Source organism: Chrysochloris asiatica, unplaced genomic scaffold (genome assembly GCF_000296735.1).
Source record: "Chrysochloris asiatica unplaced genomic scaffold, ChrAsi1.0 scaffold00169, whole genome shotgun sequence".
NCBI lineage: Eukaryota > Metazoa > Chordata > Mammalia > Afrosoricida > Chrysochloridae > Chrysochloris > Chrysochloris asiatica.
Window position 1 is genome coordinate 5399795 of NW_006408687.1, and position 22920 is coordinate 5422714.

Genomic DNA, 22920 nt, shown 5'->3' on the forward strand with positions numbered 1-22920 from the left:
GACTCAAGTGTGGCAACAGTGGTGAGGTTGGCCCAGGATAGGACATTGTTTCGTTCTGCTGTGAGTCAGTGCTGACTCGATGGCAGCTAACAACAACAGGGAGCACAAATACTAAGGTTGTTACACATAAGGACATTTGTAACATTGAGCTAGGTATTTTATGACTGATTTGGATTTACTGGATTTTATAAATGAGCTGCAGTGTTCCAAATTTTAGTCCAAAGTACAAACTAAAAGCCCAAGTGCGTCTCCAATAGTTCACTGATCCTACTGAGCCCTTCTAGGGGAGATTCATCTATATTTTTGTTTGGAAGCAGAACACTTTTACTTGGAAGTAGAACCAACCAGTGGTAAGAATGGTAAGGCAAGTAGATTATTTAGGAGGAACCAGCAGCAAGGAAAATGAGATAGGGAATGAAGAAAAGCTAGAAAAAGGCAGATTACCATGGTGGGCTCCCAACCTTACAGAACTCAATCTTGGCTAAGGAGCCCTGTAGAATAAACACAAAAGCTGTCCCTCTGAGGGACTGGAACATTTATCAGCTGATTCCTTTTCGGTGAGGGTTACCCAGGCGGTATTAACTCCCCAGTACTCTGGAGAAAGTCCTGAAGCAGAAAGGCAGAGTGGGGAACATGCTTTAAATGGGATTTATTTGTCTGTCTGATTTTACCCCACAGCTGAACTAAAATCAAGAGATGTGACAAGGTTACATCTGTCAAGAACACAAAGAGCATCTCTCAAATGAACCTCCACAGATAACATCTGATGACATAACATACAAGTTCCAGAGCAATTTCATATAAACAAGAGGTTTTTTTTAATTAGTGAAACATTTCATTTACAATAATTGTACAAATAAGCATGTAAAGATATTACATGAAATGAATCTCTTGTAAAAACTTTCAGACTAAAGAAGTTGGTAGAATTCATCAATTTCTTCATCACCGACTTTGGTGGCTGGTGTGTACAAGAACATTTGGATCAGTGTTCTCTTTACTCCAAAAGACTAACAGGCCATTTCCTCCAGTAATGTTTAGAACTCCGAGTGTGAGTCATCTTTTGCAGAACTCATTCATCAGTCTATTTTTTTTTTTTTAAATTAGCTTTCCTTAAATAAAAACTTCCAATAGCTGTGTAGAACCTGGTGCATTGACTATTAGTGATTATTTTAGAACATGAGGAAATAAAGTCTAATGTGAATCCTGGAGCTAAAAGTGGCAAAGCCTCTTTCCTCTTCGGTACCAATCTCCCAATTTTCTCTGAAAGAAGTGAAGCCTTGTTTCCTCTAAGTTGATTATCATAACACTGGTTGCTTGTATTCTGTGAGCATGACAATACTGACAATCGGAAAGCCTTTGGGACCTTTCAGCAATAATGGCTGCAGGAAAAGACGTGTGGGGAGCACCAGAGCCATCGAGTTGATTCCGACTCCTGCTGAACCTATAGGCCTGAGGAGAAGTGCTTCTGAGGGCTTACAAGATTGCAAGTGCTTATGGGAGCAGCCAGCCTCATCTTTCTCCCACAGAGCAGTGAGTGGGTTTGAACCACCGATTTTCACTTAGCAATCCACTGCACCACCAGGACTTCGTAGTGTGTTATTTTCAACCTAAAGCTAAATAGGTACATTCTTCATCCATTAATAATTCTGACTGCAGTTTATAGGTTTGCCCTAGATTTTCTGAAGGAAAATATCAAATGTGATTTTAAGCCAAGTAGCTATAATTAAACAAATATGGAAATATGGTTTTGGTCTAATGTAAAAAATCCTGAGGTACTTATGACTATCAACTCATGGGTCCCTCTATCACCTTACCCCACAAATCACCCAGCCCATAGCCCTTTACCCAATTAATTCCTATCTAGTATGCAAGTAGTCAGAGATTGAGTTAATTTCCTGCAGAATTCATGAACTGAAAGTGAGCACAAAATGCAACATGCCACGTTTTAAAAGAGAAAATCAGGTGCATCAGTATGATTTATTGGATGAGGCTATCCTTTTACCCTGGATTCCGAAGTCTATACTGTTGGGGTGAAGTGACAGGAGGAATACAATATAAAATGGTATGGATTTTGAGCATACAGTTTGGTAAATGAAGCATACATGATAAGGTTAGACCAAGTACATTAACAGTTGATGCAAGGCATTATAGACCACAACAGTGGTCACAGAACTCTGGAGCTACCAGCACCCAACCACAACAAAACTACTATAACAAGAGTTTTTTAAATACTTGCTAGATGTATGAAAAAAAAACAAAACAATTTGTCAAGGACCACATGATTTTATAAAGCATAGCGGCCAACCACGCCAGCCTGTTCTTTATCTTTGACCTGCTGGCTGGGATGTTCTCATCACTTGCCAGCACCAGGTTCTCTCCCTCTTCTCTACAAAAGGCAATGAGCCTGTGAGAATGCTGAGGTTTTCCCCATGCCGCAGGCCAGGTCAGGACAATGTATACAGTTCCTTCTCCAAGCTCAGACAATGGTTAGGTCCGAATGAGGGGTGCTCTCTCATCTGGCGTTCCCTGAAACACACACAAGATAGATGAGGATGTTAGCGTTCATGCCAGCAACTTCTCCCTGGTTGTGAAAACTTAGGAAGGAGGAGATGGAAAGAGGAGAGGATGATAGGAAGCCGGGTTGTCTCTCTCTTCTCTTGCTTGGCCAGTCACTTCTTGTTTTTTATGATGCAGACCTAATCTCAAGAAGACTGTCCTTAACCATTTCAGACCCCAACATTGGAGCTCACCCTCTGTGTTTACCTGAGCTATAATAACATTTATCACATACTGTTAAATTTGCCTCCTACTGGCTTGAAACCTACTAGAGAAAAGTGTCTGGAAGATAGAGCTGCCCAGTAATTGCTTGTTTGTTGAATACATGAATAGAGTTAATCATAGTAGCAGTAAAACACTTACACAGGATTTTGTTTGTGCTTAAAAAAATCTCAGTGACTGTACAAAGCCAAACTGGAAGTAAGATCCAAAGATATGGCAAAGTAAGATCCAAAAAGGTAAAATAGTTTGTCCCCCGGCTAATTCCAGTTATAAAGTGATTTGTTACTGTTAAGTGCTGTTGAGTCAGTTCTGACCCATAGCAACTCTCTATAGGATTTCTGAGTAGCAGCTGGTGAGCTTGAACCACCAACCTTGTGGTTCAAGCAAACTACAATGCAGCGCATTAACCCACAGTGCCCCACCATGACAGTGGTGGAAGGCAGGAAAATCTGATCTAACACTATACAGATGGTTTCAATCTATTTCATTTTCTACTTCCCGTTCACCTCATACTTAGTTGAGGTGTCTATGGATAAAGAAGTCTTTGTTGGCATAAAGGGACACTGCTTAGAATTTAAGAAAGGCTTCTAGAGAAAAAACAAACAAACAAAACTCATTGAACTGCTGGTCACATAGGAAGGCCAACTTAACTACTACTCCCATCTGTTTGGGGCTATTCCCATTCCTCCTGGATAATAATGACTCTCATGCTCCAATCCTTTATTATGCAATAATGACCTAATAGTAGGTATCTTCTGGTACATCAAGGATTGTTTCCCAGGCAGTTTGCATGTTCCTTGGTATATAATTTTGGAGCTATTTTATCATAGTTAATAATAATGTTTTTGAGTTCTTACTATATGTTAATACTGGGCCAAGTGTTTTATGTGTAGTACATCATCTAATCTTCACAAAAATCTTGTAACTGAGGCTCTATTATCCCCTCTTCTACAGATGAACTGAGGCAGTTTCTAGGATCACACAACTAAGTGGCAGACCTGGGACTTGAACCCCTGCAGTCTAACATCAATGCCCAGGTGTGTAACTGGCATATGAGATGGTTTCAAAAAGTTCATGGAAAAAGTGAAATTAAAAGACACTGAAGTTTTTCCACAAAGCTTTTAAAGCCCCTTCATATTCTCCCTCTTCTTTGGTTATTGTTTTCACAGATATAAAGATTATACTCAGATAATACATCCAGAGATTGCATTTCTACCAAGAGAGCCCCAAATACTAGATGGGACCATTTTATCACCACACCTTTGATTTTTACTCCATTTTCCTTACTGTCATTGCTTCCCACTGGGCACAGGAACAGTACAATCAGGAAATCACTGTGCCCAAATAAAAGCTCAGAATCCTTCCTAAAGAACCAGGGACAGCTCTTTAATGAGAAAGTCTTCCAGTAAAGCTACTCAGTAAAGGAGGAATTCCTTCACTACTCACCTCATCCATGGATCCCTGTCCTCTGCACACAAGTCCAATGAAGATCAAACCAAAGAATACACCGAGTGCCATGATGATGTAGGGTATGTTGGTGACGATCACGGTAGTGTTAAGCGCAGCCTTCAGGCGATCTGCAGTCTCTTTGTCAATTAGAACACTCTAGAGAGAGAAAATAATAAGCCCTTGATTATTAAATATCCAGGTACAATATTTTTTCTGTCTTCCAATTCATGAAACAAAATTTAGGTATGCCCTCCAGCAAGCAACACATATATATTAAAAATCCACTTAGGAATTAGACAATTCAGATGGAACATTTATTCATTAACATCTGCTCTTTTCTCCTGAACACATTAAAAATAAGTATCTCAAAATAGGTTGGGAAAATGAAGGAAAATTATTCAGAAATATTGAAAAAATACGCTATGTTTTCTGTCAGACAATTCAAACTCTTTCAAAATCCAGTATGGTGTAAATTCCTTTCAGAAGTTTTCTCTGGCTACCTCAGTTCTGGTTAAAGACCCCTTCTCCGTGCTTCCATTGTGCTCTCTAAACTCTTCTATCATTGTCCTCATACTCTCTATTGTAACAGTTTGTTTATCTGTTGGTTCCCCCAATTGTGAGGTCTCTAAAGGCAAGGTTGACTTTTATTTTAGAAGCCCCAACAATGAATATGACACCAAGGACACAGTAGGTACTCAATTATTGTTGGTTGTGTACATGTATGGAGAAATGAAATACTCTATGATGGGAAATAGAAAGTACAATTACCCTATTGGTTAGATCTTTAGTAAGCAGGACTAGAGATCTTGAAAGAAAGTGTTCAGGTAAGTTGTGAGACTAACCAGAATTCTAAAAGGTATTGGTAACTAGGGCAGTCCACTAAAATATCACTTCTTGTACTCAGAGGAGAGGTATTTAACACTTTAAATTTCATGGGTGAGGTATCTGTAGAGCTTAATCTCATCAAAACTTTGAGCAACACATGAGAAGACATTTAGCTTACATTAAGCCTATTTGAGGAGTCCTTGGGTGGTGCAGATGGTTAAGCTCTGGGCTGTTAGGCAAAATATTGGCAGTTCACATGTACTCAGAGATGTCTGGATGACAGCCCTGGTGGTCTGCTTCCAAAAGGTCCCATAAGTCAGAATCTACTCAAATCAGTACGTCTCCTAACTGCCAATGTCCCTCTCCAGAGTTTCCCCCTTGTAAAAAAGGACGTGACACTATCCACGCTACTTCCAGGTTATTTTATGTTTCTAGAGAAGAGAAAAGTCAATTTCTTTCTAAAATACAGTGAAAGCACAAGTTTTCACTCCATTTTCTGGATTCAATCTAGAGTTTATTTAAAAAGCAAAGGAAAAATACCAACAGAGAGGGAAGGGGCCATCACCTCAAGTATCAATGCCATCCCCTCTGTACACAGGGTAGATAAGGATGGGCAACTTAGACACTGGCTACCTAAAATGAGGGGGCAATAAAGGCATGAAGTGATGGGTTCACAAGGTTTCACGAGGGAGTTTAGTTTAAGGGTGTGTGAGGGAAGATAGAGTCTCCCACTGAATAGATTTCATCTTGTCTAGATGGGTCTGGTGAAAAGAGATGGGGATAAGATTCGTATAACTCAATAGTGAATAATTGTTATCATGACTAATTGCGATGGTCACAATTTTAAAGGTAAAAGTTTTATAACAAAAACGGGGGAACAGTTCATCTTACAGTCCAGAAACAGAAACAAAGGACCCTAGGGCCATCAAGACCACAAGCGGAATGAGGGACCTTATCCAGAGAAGCAGTGACAGCAGAGTGGAGGCAGACATGGGACATGGAGAGAGGGAGCAGCTGAGGACTCTAGATTCATGGGAAGAGAGGGATTGAGAGCTTGTGGCCAGGAGGCAGACTTGCAGAATGTGCCCTTTGGTGGTGTAAATTATTACATATGCCTGAGTGTTTAAAAAAAAAAAAAAGCTAAAGTGAATAGTGAAAAATACTGTTAACTGGTGGTACATGGAGGGGATTATAATCATTGTAATAAAACAAGGTGTATGATTTGTTGAATGTAAAACTGATGATCTGCCCTGTAAACTTGCACTCAATTCACAATAAAAACTTAGAGATAGAGGGGACTTCAAATATGCCATAATTATGAAAATACACTGGCAGAAAGGGGCCCTTTTGCCTTCCCCGAAAGTCCTAATTTCATGCCTATCTCCACAGACAATAACAATGATGACCCAGGCACAATTATAAACAGGTCCTACGAATTGACAAATATTGGCTGAATTTTTCCTATAAAACAATTAAAGGTTTGTCTTTGAGATTTTATCACAAAACCTTCAAAAGTTTATGACTATAGCTGTGTGCTTGACGACCGGGGTGCAGGTCCAATGAGGTCCAATGGAAGGCTGTGCTTAACCAACCCTTTGGTTGGTTGATGATGCATGAAGGGATTGTAACCATGGCAATGAAATGATATACGATAGGATGAATGTAAAGCTAATGATCTCCCATGTAAACTACCACATAATTCACAATAAAACAGTAAAAAAAAAGTTTATAACTATAACCCGCTGCCATCAAGGCAACTCCGAGTCAGCGGGTTTCTGAGGCTGTAACATCTTTACAGGAGCAGAAAACTTTATTGCATGGAGCAACTGGTGAGTTTGAACTACCAACCTTGTGGTCAGCAGCAGTCCAGAGCTTATCCTACAGGGCCACCAAGGAATTGTTATTCATAAAACTGTCAATAACACACACACACAAATGTGATTGTTATTTATAATGATACCTATCAATATAGAATCACACTAATATCAGCCAAAACAAGGCCAGGGCCAACTGTGGAATAATTGGTCATATGCAAGTTCAGGCTGAAGCTGAAGAAAATTAAAAGAAGTCAATTAGAGCGAAAATATGACCTTAAATATATCCCACTTGAATTTAGAGAGAATCTCAAAAACAGATTTGATGCATTAGGCACTAATAACTGAAGAACAGAGGAGTTGTGGTATGACATTAAGAACACCTTGTTGTTGTTGCCAAGTGCTGTCGAGTGTAGCCCTGTATAGGGTTTCTGATGAGTGGCTGGTGAGTTTGAACTGTTGACCCTGTGGTTCAAATGACCTTGTGGTGCCACAGGACTGTATTCAAGAGCACCATACATAAAAAAGTAACAAGTTATTAAAAAGACGGGAAAGAAAAAGACCAAAGTGGATGTCAGAAGAGACTCTGACACTTGCTCTTGAGCTTCAAGAAGCTAAAGAGACTTTAGTAAATGAAGTAAAAAGAGTAAAAGTAAAAAGTAAAAGAAATTAAGTAATGAGCTAAACAGAAAATTTCAATGGTAACTCGAGAAGACAAAGTCAAATATTATAATGAAATGTGCAAAGACCTGGAGTTAAAAAACCAAAAGGGAAGAACACACTCAGCCTTTCTTAAGTTGAAGGAACTGAAGAAAAAAATTCAAGTGTCGACTTTCAATATTGAAGGATTTTATGGACAAAATTTAAAATGACACTGGAAGCATCAAAAGATGATTGAAGGAATACACAGTCACTGTACCAAAAAGAATAGGTAGATGCTCAGTCATTTCAAGAGGTACCACATGATCAAGAACCTATGATGCAGTTGATGAACTTGACCTACACCTATGGAAGCAGTAGCTCAAAAGAGGGAACAAGTCCTTACAGCAAGAATCATCCCCACCCCCTCCACACACAGAGTAGACAGGGATGGGCAACGTGGACATTGGCTACCCAAAATGGGGGGTGGGGGGCTACAAAGGCAAGAAGTGACTGGCTTACAAGCTTTCAAGAGGGAACCTAGATCCAGAGGGCCTGGAGGAAGGTAGAATCTCCAGTGAGTAGTATTAAATCTGACTAGGCGGAGCTGATGCAGTGAAATGCAGACAGGTCTCTTGTGACACAATAGTGAATAATTGTTATCAGGACTGTTTGTGAGGGTCGGAAATGTAAAGGTGGATGTTTTATAGCAAGGAGGGGAGTGATTAACTTTTCAGTCTAGGAGTGGAGGTCCCTAGGACCATCAAGGGAGAAGAGCAGAGAGCGGGACCCTACCCAGAGAAGCAGTGATGCCTGAAATGGAGCCAGAGATGATGACGTGGAGCGATGGAGCAGCTGGAGACTTTAGATCCAGAGAGGGAGAGCGACTGTGTGCTGAAGACCTGGGGGGTACGGGGGAAGGATTGCAACCATGGCAATGAGACGATATATGATAGAATGAATGTAAGACTGATGTTCTCCCTTGTAAACTATCACATAATTCACAATAAAACATTAAAAAAAAAGAACCTATGATGCGGAAGGAAGAAGTCCATGCTGCACTGAAGGCACTGGAGAAAAACAAGACTCTAAAATTGACTGAATACAAATTGAAATCTTTCAACAAACTGATGCAGTGCTGGAGACACTCACTCATCTATGCCAAGAAATTTGGAAGACAGCTACCTGGCCAACTGATTGTAAGAGATCCATATTTGGGTCCATTCCAAAGAAAAGTGACTCAGTGGAATGCAGAAAGCATTGAACAATATCATTAATATCACATTCAAGTACAATTTTGCTGAAGATAATTAAAAAATGGTTCACAGGGAGCTGCCAGAAACTCAACCTGGATTCAGAAGAGAATGTAGAATGAGCGATATCACTGCTAACATCAGATGGACCTTGGCTAAAAGCAGAAAATACCTTGAGTTTTATTGACTATGATTGTGTGGATCATAACACACTATGTATAACACTGTGAATAGTAGGTATGCCATACTTACTTGTGCTTATGAGGAACCTGTACATAGAACACGAGGTAGTGATTAGAACAGAATGAAGGGACACTGAGTGATTTAAAACCTGGAAAGATATGTGTCAGAGTTGTATATTTTTATTATACTTATTCAATCTGTATGTTGAGCAAATAATCCGAAAAGCTGGATTACATGAAGAAGAACCTGTCATCATTAATAAATGAAAATCTTCACAATTGCACCAGTAAATAACATGATACATGGAGAAAAGACTGAAGTGGTCAAAGATTTCATCTTGCTTGGCACCACAACACTCATGGAAGTAGCAGTCAAGAAGTCAAATTAGGCAAATCACCTGCAAAAGACCACTTTAAAGTGCTAAAGAGCAAAGATGTCAGTTTGAGGACTAAAGTGCACCTGACCCAAGCTATGGTATTCTCATATGCATGTGAAAATTGGACAATGAATAAGAAAGACAATGAATAAGAAAGAACCAATGCATTTGAATTATGGTGTTGGAGAAGAATATTGAAAGTTATCATGGACTGCTAGAACAAACAAATATGTTTTGGAAGAACTAGTTGGATTGCTCCTTAGAAGTGACGATGACAAGACTTCATTTCTTGTACTTTGGACATGTTGTTAGGAGGGACCAATTCCTGGATAAGGACATCATGCTTGGTAAAGTGGAGGCTCAGGGAAAAAGTGGAAGACCCTCAACAAATTGACTGACACAGTTGCAGTAATAGTGAGCTCAAACATGACAGTTGTGAAGCTGGTGCAGGACTGGGCAGTGTTTCATTCTGTTGAGCATAGGGTCACTATGAATCAGAACTGACTTGATGGCACCTAACAACAATAACAACAACACCAGTATCATGGGAAATAGGCCACAAAAGGATATAAAACTGCATCTACAATATTATATTAGCTATGTGCTTATCCTACAGTGTTCTGGTATGGTACTGTAGGATAAGCACTGGACTACAAGTTTCGTTTGAACTGTAAGGCTGGTGATTCAAACTCACCAGCTGCTCTTAGGAAACCCTATACATGGTCGCTATGAGTCGGATCTGACTCAATGGCACATAGCAACAACACCATGTAATATCACAACCAGAAAACTACTGGGAGACAATTGGTAAATTAGGCTAGACATACTAGTAATTTAGTATGGTGCTGTGGGTTAATGCGCTGGACTGCAAAGTCAGTTAGATCCTCAAGGTGGTGGCTCAAGCTCACCAGCCATTTCTCAGAAACCCTATACAGGGTCACTATGAATCAGAACAACAATAAGCTCTATAAAGAGCACATGTTAATTTTATGGGAGGAAAGCATTAAATTGTTTTAAATTTTAGCTTTGCATTTTGCTTCTTTCATAATCAGCTTCCCAAAAGGGAGTTTCACTTAAATAACAATCTTGAGAAGGGAATTTTCCGTCATTTCTCCAAATGAAATCTCAGACATAGATTCATGTAAATATTTAATGATTTTTTTTCCTGAGGACAAACAGACTATTTTTAAAAAAATGTTTATAGTATGTTATCTTTATTTTTCCTAGATCCTGGATATAATGTCTGAGAAGCAGTATACTCAATACTTTCCTAAATCTCGTTTAGATTTTTTCCAGTTTAGATTCTTTACAGCATCATCTGTAAACGTGAGAACACACATATTTTGATAGAATTCTAACAAACTCACTGGGTATTATTACTACACAAAACTAAATTTTATATGCAACATGGCCTTTATTATAAAACTTAGCCTTCTTTACAAGGCAGCTTATATATAAACAATGGTGGTTGTGTGTTGTCGAGTCAGTTGTGACTCACAGCGACCCTGGATAGGGTTTTCAAGGAGCTACTGATAGGTTTGAACAACCAACCTTGTGGTTAGCAGTCCAGTGCTGCTCCTAAATCACCAAACCAGGGTCCTACAAGTTACTTTTTCTGTGTTTTGCCCTAACCATTAAGTGTTACAATGAACCCTACTCCCATTGCTTTTTACCAAACCCTTAACGCCTCCTCCTGTTTAGAAGACAGACACAGGTGGAAAACCTCAACTGTTTTGGGTGACCCTGAAATGGATACATCAAATACCAGAAGGTTCAGTGTTGACCAAAAGAGGAGAGAGGGTTCTTAGTAAACTTTGTTTTACCGGGTCTCAAAATTCTGTGACAAAGTTTGGTCGTTTCCGTTTAAAAAGTACTGACTTTTAAAACCAAAAACTTAAAATTGCCACACACAAAAGAAACAAGTGGTCCACAAAAACATTCCTTTCCTTCTGAGGGTTTTACAATACTTTGTTTTTATTAACCAGTCTTTTAAAACTTAAATGGTCAAATCAGACAAACAGTTCTGAGATCACTGATGAAGACGGGTTGCAGGTGTTAAGGATCATGTTCAGTTAGCCTCTGAGCTTTCTGAGCAGACTTGTGTTCTCGCCATCTCCAGCCGCCATTTTGTCTACTGCCTTGATGGCACCCACAGAAACAGTCTGTCTCCTATGGCAAACAGTGAAAGAACCTAGAGGAAACGAGTCTGAGAAGCTCTCAGAACACATGGGCTTGCTGGGAACTATGTCAACAATGGCAGTACCAGCAGACTTGAAGAATTTGGGGCCACCTTCCAGCTTCTTACCAGAATGCTAATCTGCCTTCTCTTGGAGCTCAGCAAACTGGGCAAACAGGTTTTAAAAATACATCTTTTCCCTTTCCTCAAATCTTAAATCACACAGAGCTATAATAATAGACATCATAATGGAAGTTTTCCAAACTGGTACCCCCAGGACTTACCTCATTTAGATACATCACTGGGAAAACGAGCGTTTGAATGTTTCCAGTTTCACTATAAAGATAAAGGATGAAATTGTGTTACAGACATCATCACACCACACTAGTGGCACACTCTGGACAGACAGGTTCATATGAACATCCAGTATACTCATTTCATTAAATAATCCAAATGTTATTACTGGCTTCTTAGTTATTTTTTTGCAAACATATATAAATCAGAAGTTAGATTCCAATATTCTGTCAGTGTAGTAATTCAAGTGCTGCACATTTAGATAAAGTGTAATGATCAAAACATAAGATGCTGAAAGTAGATTCATCAAAATGATTACTATTTTCCTAACAGTCACCACCCAGAGGCTACCCACAGCAGAAAATGCCACAGCTGTCCTCCACAGTTGAAAGATGTGGCCATCTCCTTCCGGGGTTTACAATTAAGATTACCCAAAGAATCTAGTCTTTTCCTTGGCCCCTGAGAGAAAACTAAAACCCATTGCTGTCAAGTGGACTCTAACGCATGGCAACCTCCCAGGTTACAGAGTGGAGAGAGCTGCTCCATAAGGCTTTTTGGCTATCATCTTTACAGAAGCAGATCACTAAGCCTTCCCTCCCTGGCACTGTTGTTGTAGTTAAGTGCTGTCGAGTCAATTCCTACCCATAGCGACCCTATACAGGGTTTCCGAGACTGTAAATCTTACGGGAGCAGAAAGCCTCATTTTTCTCCTGAGGAGCCGCTGGTAGTTGCGAACTGCTAACCTTGAGATTAGTGGCCCAGTTCATAACCATTACGTTACTAGAGCTCCCTGGCACTGCTGGGAGGTTAATATTGCCAACCTTTAGGTTAGTGGTTGAGCGCAAGCCTTTCATGCCACCCAGTGACCTTGGTTCCTGAAAGCTAGCCTTCAAAACTTCGGAAATTCTCCAGTGTTTAAAGGGTCTTGAAGAACTGCACACCATACTTAATAGGTTATGTGAATGGGGTGATTGAGGTGTGGCAGGCCATGACAGGAAGACCCACACAACACGATATAAGCTGTCTGCAGAGAAGGAAGGAGGTCATGATTCAATCAAGCATGACTATGTAATGGGACCCCCAATAAAGGCTCTGGACATGGAAGCTCCCTGGGCTTCCTGGCTACTGAAAGATATGGTGCACATGAAAGAGGAATGCATTCCTTTTTGGAACTTGGAAGGTCTGTGTTAGGAGCCCTCACAGACCCTCCACTTCTCTTTCATTTGTATCCTTTTTGCTATGATAAGACTGTAATTGTTAGTACCACGCTTTCTGTGAATTCTGAGTCATTCTAGTGAACTGTTAAACTCAAGGGAGTAGTGGGAGCCTGGCCAGAAGAGAGGGGGCCTGGCCACCCTCAAGCTTGTGGCTAGCATCTGAAGGCTTTGGCAGATTGGGCAATGTGGAAGACTGTGGCCTTTAACTTGTAAGATCTGACCTAGCTCTAGGTGGCTAGGCTCAGAGGCAGAAGGGCTGCCTACGCAGCTGGTGTCAGAACAGAAGTGGAACAGGGGAACAGAACTTGGTTGGATTAAATTGAATTCAACTGTTTTCAGAGAAGTAAGATATGAGATTTGGTTTCCTAGCGTATGTCAAATGCTAAAAGTAGTACCTGATCCGTGGAAAGCAGGTACCATTAACATAATAAGTAAAGTTCAAGACCCTATGAAAATAAAGATCATGCCCTAAATGGCAGGGGAGAGTAGAGGTAGAAGAGGTGGATTGTACTCACAACTACTCTCTGCATCTGTTAAAAATAAGCAGAACTTACACAAATTCATCTAATTTCCTGACGTAAACGTTGATTTGGAACCTCTTGGCTGCTCTTAGGATAATTCCAGTCAACTGCAAATCAGAGAAGTGGAAAGAAAACAACAGACTTATTAAAACCACAAACAAAATGTTTACATAGAGCATCATTACTAGGTAGTTCTGCTAAACAGGTTGGCCATTACCAAGTTTGATATGCAAATGTGGACAAGGGAGAACTGTTGACTGTTCTGAGTGCCAGGTAAACCTTCTGAAACTTTCCTGAGCATGCACGAGGATCCTTGGGGATCTTGTTAAAATGCAGATTCTGATTCCACAGCTCCAGAGTAGGTCCTGAGGTTCAGTGTCTCTAAGAAGATCCCAGGCTGCTGCGGTCAGCAATTCACACTCTGAATAGCAGCACCCTAGAGGATTCCAGCAGGGGGGAGAGCCAATAGATACCTTGTGGGTCTGAACATCCATATGGATACACAGTGAGCTTTCAGGATGGTGGCGCCGACTGCCCAAGAAGAGAGTCAAGAATGCTCAGCACCCACCTAACGGAACTAGAGCAGCTGTCTTCCCAATGCCCCTACCTCTCCATCCTTGCACCAAGGTTATGGGACTACATTTATCCCTTGATGGCAAGCTCTGCCAACAGTTTGGCTCATGAAAACTAGCCAAGTAAAATTGACTAAGTGGTGGCTAGGAGGAAACAGAAAACCACATCTAATCTTATTCACAAAAGACCACTGGTTTTCCAGATGTAAATGCACTGAGTGTAGTTAAAGTGAAGTGTCCTAGAAGAATATGCTTTGCGTTTTCTTGTTCCCTGGGGCTGACAATCCCAAGAATGAAGTGATCTGGCCTTCAGTTAGGTTCCTACAGTGCAGACTCTCATATGAAGAAATGACCTTCTAATCTTTTTAGAATGGGTTTACCTTTTCTCCTCTATTATTATACAATTAAATATATATTGATATTTTAGGCTTTTAAAATTAATAATCTCAAATAATACACTCTCAGAAGTATCTATAGAATTTGGTTTGCCAAAAGTGACTGGAGCTAACATATATACATTTCAATTTCAACCAGAGTATTTCTAGCAGTGAGTGAAGCAGAGTGACATCTAGTCTTGCTGATCTGTACCCCAATGGGAGAAATGATTATATGCGCAGGTCTAAAGCTGGTAGGAGAAAAATGGCCAGATTACATGAGTCTAGTCTCAGTTGTTTCCAACTTTCACAGTTGCTTTTTTGTAAAAGTAGGTTCCCTGATATTTCTGTATATTGTTGTTGTTGTTGTTAACAACAGTTCTGACTCATAGTGATCTTGTATAGAATTTCCAAGGAGCAGCTGGTAGGTTTGAACCACTGACCTTGTAGTGTGTAGTCTAGTGCTTATTCTAGAGCACCACTCCAGGAGTCCAAAATTTAGTACCATTCTTTTAGCTCTTAAAGTTTAGAGTCTGCCCTCAAGCCCATGTAAAGCAGCCTAAAGGCATGCTCTTTTCATGCATTTCCACCGTTCTGCTTTTGTTCATGCTGTACTAACAAGATAATAAACACAGAGTGAATGGTAATAAGTCTGGCAAACAGCATATGCTCAGTGAGTTCAGGTGAAAGAGAAAACCAGAGGTCTAGAGAGAACCCTCCCTAAAGTCTTACAATAACGGAATTTATGCTGCATCAGGCTTACTCCCATCCAAAAATCAATACTGTGCTACAGGGAGTCCTGGTGTGGTGTTGTGGGTTAATGTGCTGGACTGCAAAGTCACTTTGAACTGCAAGGTTAGTGGTTCAAGCTCACCAGCTGCTTCTTGGAAACCCTATACAGGGTTGCTATGGGTTGGAATCGACTCAATGGTACTTAACAACAACAACAACAGGGCTCCCTAGAAGCCACAACAAGCTCTCAGCAAGCATTTGCTAGATATGAGTGTGAAAAACAGGGAGAGATAGAGAGGAACCCACCTAGGATCGCCTGGCTTCCCGGGCAAGGGATGTTGTGAATTAAACAGGGGAACCAAGTGAATTCGGCCTCTACCTGAGGCTCAAGTCCAGCTGTGAGAACAGCTGCTGGGCTGACTAGGCAGATGTCAAACTAAGGTAGAAGAACATCTGCTCAGCTACTGGCACTTGCTCTTAGAACCCAGGGCAAGTGAGTCCCTGAGTATCTGTACCTTCTACTACTTCCTTAGTCTCAAATAGAAAGTATTTCCCAATTTACAAATTAAAGTGGACCTGAAAATCAATTTTCTAGTCAGCATTGATTTCTGTATATTGTTGTTAAGTACTGAGGAGTCAGTTCCGTCTCATAGTGACCCTGCACAGGGTTTCCAAGGCTGCAAATCTTTACGGGAACAGAAAGCCTCATCTTTCTCCCGTGGAATAGCTGGTAGTTTTGAACTGCCAACGTTGAGGTTAGCAGCCTGATTCGTAACCACTACACTACCAGAGCTCAGCCTTCTAAATACAAGGCTATAAGACTATGCATGCCATTGCACTGAGCTGAGTTTTCCTCATGAAGAAAGACAATATGGTTCTTAGGAGTGGTAAGAATGAACCTGTTGTACACTGCAGAGATAGAACAACATGTATACTGTGTCATCAGGAAGCAGCACATACTCACAGGATTAATGTCCACAAATGTCTCATGATGGTCCTTGTTTGGATGCATGCCTGCTATGGCAGAAAGAAACTTCTCATCTGCTTGGTAAAAGTGTGGGGCAGACAAAATAATGGGTGCACCTGCAGTTTGAGGAAAACAATGAGAAAATAAATATAAAGTTTGTGATCACAAGCCTGATCCTCAAAGGGAAAAAAAAATAGCTAAGCATAATTTTAAAAGGGGGTGTTGTTATTAAGTGCCGTCTAGTCAATTCTGACTCATAACGACCCTGTGTAGGAGTAGCTGGTAGGTTTGAACCACCAACTTTGTGGCTAGCAGTCCAGTGCTTAGCCTATAGCGCCATATCATGATCCTAATTAATGAGGATGTTGTTGTTGTTAAGTGCTGAGGAGTTGATTCCGACTCACAGCGACCCTGTATAGGGTTTCCAAGGAGTGGTTGGTAAGCTTGAACTGCAGATTTTGTGGTTCATACTGACCTTGTAGTCCAACACATCAACACACAGCACCACAGCAGGACTAAAATTCCATTCTGTAAGTCCTGTTTCAGGATTTATTCTTTATTTTCTGACCTCTTATTCATTCTAAATTATTTTACGCCACAATATACATTGTAGGCCTGAATACATTCTTCAACATTTACCGAACCTTTAAGGCGTGGAAGGAAAGATGAGGCTGTCTGCTCTTGTAGAAATTTACATTCTCAAAAGTCCTATGGGTAAATCTATTTTATCCAATACAGCCACTATGAGTTGGAATCGATTCAACGACCATGGGTTTATAAAGTGTCAATAACTATATATGTTGTTGTTATGTACCATGGAGTTGGTTCTGACTCATAGTGACCCTGTACAGGGTTCCTGAGGCTGTAAATCTTTATGGGAGCAGAAAGCCTCATTTTTCTCCTGCGGAGCAGCTAGTAGTTTCGAACTGCTGACCTTGCAGTTCGCAGCCCGATTCTTAACCACTACGCTACCAGAGCTTCTTAATAACTATATACACACTACTTTAATTAACAGAATCCCTATGAGATTGGAATTATCTTTATTTTCCATTTGAGAAAAGAAAGGTTTAGACAAGTTACAGAATTTACCCAGGGACTTCCAGCTGCTGTGATGGAAGGAGAATTCTAATTCAATAAGGATTGTCTCACTTCAAATCACTTGTTTTAACTATAGTTCTCTAACGGTCATTGGGTGTTTTGAGTGTGTGTGTGTGTGTGGAGGGGGACCATGCTTTTCTGTTTTAATTTCTTATTGTTTTACCAAAGATAGACCATGTTTCCCTGAATATGTTAATGTAGTTTTGTGGGTTTTTTTCCAAAACTTTGCCTAGACATGCTATACACCCAGCCTCTGAAGAGATGAAGCTCTGCCCACATGAATACATTGTTTTTGTTTTTGATTTTTCTATTCATTTTAACAACAAAATAGGGAAACAGGCTATTAAAGGAAAACTATTTGACATCTCTACCACCCATCTGTCAGTTTGTCTTACTGTGGTGGCTTGCATGTTGCTACGCTGCTAAAAACGAAGCCACGGACATTTCAAATAATAGCAGGGGCATTGATGATGGACAAGTTTCAATGGAGTTTCTATATACCAAGACAAACTATATACCAAGACAAAGAAAGACCTGGCAATGTACTTATAAAAATTGTTGTTGTTGTTAGGTGCCATTGAGTTGGCACCAACTCATAGCGACTTTATGCACAGCAGATGAAACAATGTCCAATCCTGGGCCAACCTCACTACTGTTGCCACACTTGAGTCCATAGATGCTGCCACCTGGCCAATGCATCTCGTTGGGGGGTCTTCCTCTTTTTCTCTGACCCGCCACCTTACCAAACATGATATCCTTTTCCAGTGACTGTTCCCTCCTGACAATATGTCCAAAGTATGAGAGACAAAGCTTAGCCATCTTGGCCTCTAAGGAGCACTCTGGCTGCACTTCTTCCGAAACAGATCTATTGGTTCTTTTGGTAGCCCATGGAACTTTTAGTATTCTCCTCCAACACCATAACTGAAAGGCATCAATTATTTTAGGGTCTTCCAATTTTTATTCCATCAATTCCTGGTGCCTTGAAAACTCAGTCAATCACAACAGAACCTGTCCAGCTGACTTGCTTCTGATACGTCATTAAGAAGGCCCAGTCATTAGTGGAGGGCATCATACTTGGTGAAGGAGAGGACCAGTAAAATGGACTGGTACACTAGCAACAGTAATGGATTCGTATATACTGGTGGTTGTGAGTTTGATACAGGATCAGGCAACAATTCATTCTGTTGTACTTAAAGTCGCCAAAAGTCAGTGTTAAAATACTGACTTACGGTGACTTTAAGTACAACAGCAACTATCTATTGAAGGGAGTCCTGGTGTGGCTCTGTAGAATAAGCACAAGGTCAGTGGTTCAAACTAACCAGCTTTGTGCTTATTTATTGGAAACCCTATCCAGGGTCATTATGAGTCGGGACCAACTTGACGGCACTTAATATTAACAACCATCTATTGAAGAGGAAGTCCTGGTGTGGCACTGTAGGATAAGTACAGGACCACATGATGGGTTTGAACTATAAGGTACGTGGTTCAAACTCACCAGTTACTCCTTGGAAGCCCTAAATGGGTTCTATTAGCTGGAACTGACTCAATAGCTCTTAACAACAATTTTTTTAAAACTGTTTTATTGTGAATTATGTGATAGTTTACATGGGAGAACATTAGTTTTACATTCATCCTATCGTATATTGTTACATTGCCTTAGTTACAATCCCCTCCATGCATCATCGGCCAACCAAAGGGAATACACTACAAGCCTGTCCCCTGGTCATCAGCACACAGCCCCTCTCCCTCTTTGGGTCTATAGTTCCCAGCTGCGCCTCTCTCCACATCATCTTTTCTGCCTCTATCTCTGGCATCACTTTCTCTGTATAGGGTCCCACACTCCGCTCTTCTCCCTTGATGGTCCCAGGGGCCTCCGCTCTTGGCCTGCAAAGTCAACCACTCCCCTCCTTTTGCTACAAAATATGTACCTTTACATTTCCAACCCTCACAGTCAGTCCTGATAGTAATTATTCACTATTGTACCACATGAGTTCTATCCCCATCTCCTTTTATCAGTCCTGCCCAGACAGATTGGATACTACTCAGTGGAGATTCTGCCTTCCTCCATGCCCTCTGGATCTAGGAACAACAATGTTTTGAAGAGGAGAGAGAGGTCCAATAATTGCTGCCAGGGAACTATGTTTTTGGAGAGATGAGCTATTTAACAAGTAATTATAAAATCTGCTTAGAGGAGCTGAGTGCGAGACCCTATCCAGTGAAGCAGTGATGCCACATTTGGAGGCAGAGATGATGACGTGGAAAGATGGAGCAGTTGGAGACTCTGAACTCAGGGAGGGAGAGGGGCTATGTGCTGATGGCCAAGGGGGCAGGCTTGTGGGGTGTGCCCATTGGTTGTTTGAATGGTTATATATATCTGAGTGGTACATCAAAACAAACACACACACACACACACACACAAAACAGAGGGAATGGAAGCAAATGCTGTTGAATGATGACGCATGAAGGGGATTGTAATCACTGTAATGAAATGAAATACGATAGGATAAATGTAAATCTGATGTTCGCCCATGTAAACTATCACTCAGTTCACAACAACTTGAAAAAAAAAAAAAAAGAAGTCATCCTAATTAACTGAGCAATAAATAAGAACTGATAAAAAAAAAATCTGCTTATAGGTATATCTTCTAACTCATGAGTCAAGCTATGCATCATCTCTCACTTGCACAAGTGTTTTTGTTCTTTTCTGTTACACAGTTCCACAAAGCTACAATTTCCTTTTTCATGGGTGACCTACAGTGAACTTTAAAATGTATTTTCAAAAATCAGTTGAGGGATTAATAAAGGTCAGACAGTGTCCTGAGTGTCTTCCATACATCACTTCTAATCCTTGCACAATCTTCTAAGGTAGCTAGTTCCCTCCATTTTATGTATGAGAATAATTAATGTGGCCAGTTTGCTAACAAATAGAATAGAACTCTAACCCAGGTCTGCCTGGCTCCGGAACATTCACCCAGCCTAAGATCCAAAGTGTTTCTTTGGGAACTCCAGGAGAATCCTGGAGAGTGTGACATTTCAGTCCAAATTTGGGAATGCATGTATCAGAAGACAGAGGAAAGGAATATAACAAACACGTAAGTCTTCCAAAGGAGAATCTACTAATTCTAACATCAGCTTCTTGAGGGAGCAGAGTGTTAACAAAATGACAAGAAAAATAAGTATACATTGGAGTCGTGAACCCGAGCTGACAGGGATAATTTCAGAGCGGTTCACCTTGGAAGGCAACAAGGAAGGATCAGGGCCAAGCACTTGTTCTCATTCACTCTTGGTCTCTATCTCCATGTGAGAGGTTCATGTTCTCAGACACAGTTTCCCCCAAATACCTAGACACCATCTTCACTGCAGTCACCTTTCAGTCAGAGATCCAATTTGCACATTCAGGGACTCCCTTGCATGTATTTACTACATGTAAATGTGTTACACGCTCCTCGGAAACCCTATCTAGGGTCACTATGAGTCAAAACCAACTTGACAGCACTTCACAACAACAATGTGTAAAAGGTGCACTGCTGATGCAATGGTTAAGCATTCCACTACTAACTGAAAAGCTGCTGAACCAAAACCACTCAGTGGTTCCACAGGAGAAAGACCTAGTGATCTGCTTTCATAAAGACTGTTGTTGTACGTGTCGTTGAGTTGGTTCTGACTCATAGCAACCTGCATAGGGAGCGGCTGGTGAGCTGGAACCTCCAGTCTTGTCGTTCAACCCAACTTTGCAGTCCAGTGCTGATCCTATGGCACCCCACTAGGATGTATTTTAGACACCCATAAATCATGTCCCTCCTTTTGAGTTCTTACCATTCTTGCAAATGCTGACATTTAAGACTCCTGAGCCCAGACAGTTTCCTTCAGGTAGACAGAAGCCAGCATTTTCTGAGGTATTGGCTAATATTTCTGCAGGTAACTTATACTTCAAAGCAGGGAGTCCCTGTATATTTTCAAATCCGCTGAATGTTATATACACTGACCTGTTAGGAAACAAGAAACAAACAAGAAACAAGAAACAAAGTCAATGTGGGCTCCGGTCAGTATGTTGTTGTTGTTGTGAAGTGCCATCGAGTCAGTTCCAACCCATAGCGACCCTGTATAGGGTTTCCGAGGAGCAGCTGGTGAGCTTGAACTGCCGACCTTGCAGTTCAAACAGCTTGGCAGCCTGGCGCATTAGCCCACAGCGCTACACCAGGACTCCAGACAGTATAATCTACCCCAAATCAGTGAGTTAGCAACAAGTCTCAAGCACCATCTGGCAAAAAGCTTGCAGGATATGTGTAAAATGAAGATGTAAAAGATAGCTTGAAAAAGCCCAGCCAACTCTTGGTGTAACAAATACGTAGCATTGCTTCCTACTTTCAAAGGTTATGTAAAAAGTCCACCATTTTCTATAGTAAAATTAACATTTTTGAGATTTAGTATATATTAAGGTACCTGGTGTAGTGCTGTTCGATAAGCACTGGACTGCAAACTAGAAGGACGGCAATTCAAACCCACCAGTTGCTCCTTGGAAACCCTATACAGGGTTTGAGTCGGAACTGACTCAATGGCACTTAAACACAACCACAGCACAAACAGTTGAAATTCTTTTATTTAACATCCTGTATGACTTTCCAAAGGAGTTCTGGTAGCGTAGTGGTTACGAATCGGGCTGCTAACCTCAAGGTCGGCAGTTCGAAACTACCAGCTGTTTCGCAGGAGTAAGATGTGGTTTTCTGCTCCCGTAAAGATTTGCAGCCTCGGAAACCCTGTGCAGGGTCATTACGAGTCGGAACCAACTCCACAGTACTTAACAACAACACCATGACTTTCCATTGTATGAATATGTTGTTGTTTGTTGTTAATTGCTGTCCAGTTAATTCCAACGAATGGTGATCTTCTGTACAACACAGCAAAACACTGCCCAATCCAGCACCAACATCACAACTGTAGGTAAGTTTGAGCCCTCTGTTGCCCAAGAACATGCCGTGTGATTTATTTATCCATTCTTTCAATAGGCACTTAGGTGACTTTTAATTTTTCATTACTACAAGTAATGATGCAATGAACATTTCTCTATATGTCTCCTTGAATATACAAGGGCGCTTCAAAAAGTTCATGGAAAATGGAATTAAAAGATAATAGGATTTTTCAATGAACTTTTTGAAGCCCCATTGTATATACATAAGTTCTTCAGGTCAGGAAACCTACCTAGGAGACAACTGCAAAATCATAGTATATGTACACATGGAATCATAGTATACGTACACATAGAATCACAGTATGTGTACACACAGAATCGTTAATATGTGTACACACAGAATCATAGTATGTGTTCACACAGAGTCATAGTATATGTACACATAGACTCATAGTATGTGTACACATAGACTCAGAGTATGTGTACACATAGACTCAGAGTATGTGTACACATAGAATCATAGTATGTGTACACAGAGAATCATAGTATATGTACACAGAGAATCATAGTACATGTACACACAGAATCATAGTATGTGTACACACAGAATCATAGGTATGTGTACACATAGAATCATAGTATATGTACACACAGAATCATAGTATGTGTACATACAGAATCATAGTATATGTACACACAGAATCATAGTACATGTACATACAGAATCATAGTATGTGTACACA

The 22920-nt window shown here is 40.6% G+C and overlaps 1 protein-coding gene across 2 annotated transcripts in view; it reads right to left on the minus strand.

The window, feature by feature from the left end:
* Window positions 1–2487: 2487 nt before the first annotated feature.
* Window positions 2488–22920, minus strand: part of SCARB2 (scavenger receptor class B, member 2) — a 148142-nt gene continuing 127709 nt past the window's right edge. For both annotated transcript variants that reach the window (XM_006871580.1, XM_006871581.1), the window contains 6 exons: window positions 21085–21254; window positions 16168–16286; window positions 13559–13632; window positions 11778–11829; window positions 4225–4383; window positions 2488–2526 (listed from right to left, as the gene is read on the minus strand). In XM_006871580.1, coding sequence (XP_006871642.1) covers window positions 2488–2526; window positions 4225–4383; window positions 11778–11829; window positions 13559–13632; window positions 16168–16286; window positions 21085–21254 — 613 coding nt within the window. The remainder of the gene's footprint in view (window positions 2527–4224; window positions 4384–11777; window positions 11830–13558; window positions 13633–16167; window positions 16287–21084; window positions 21255–22920) is intronic.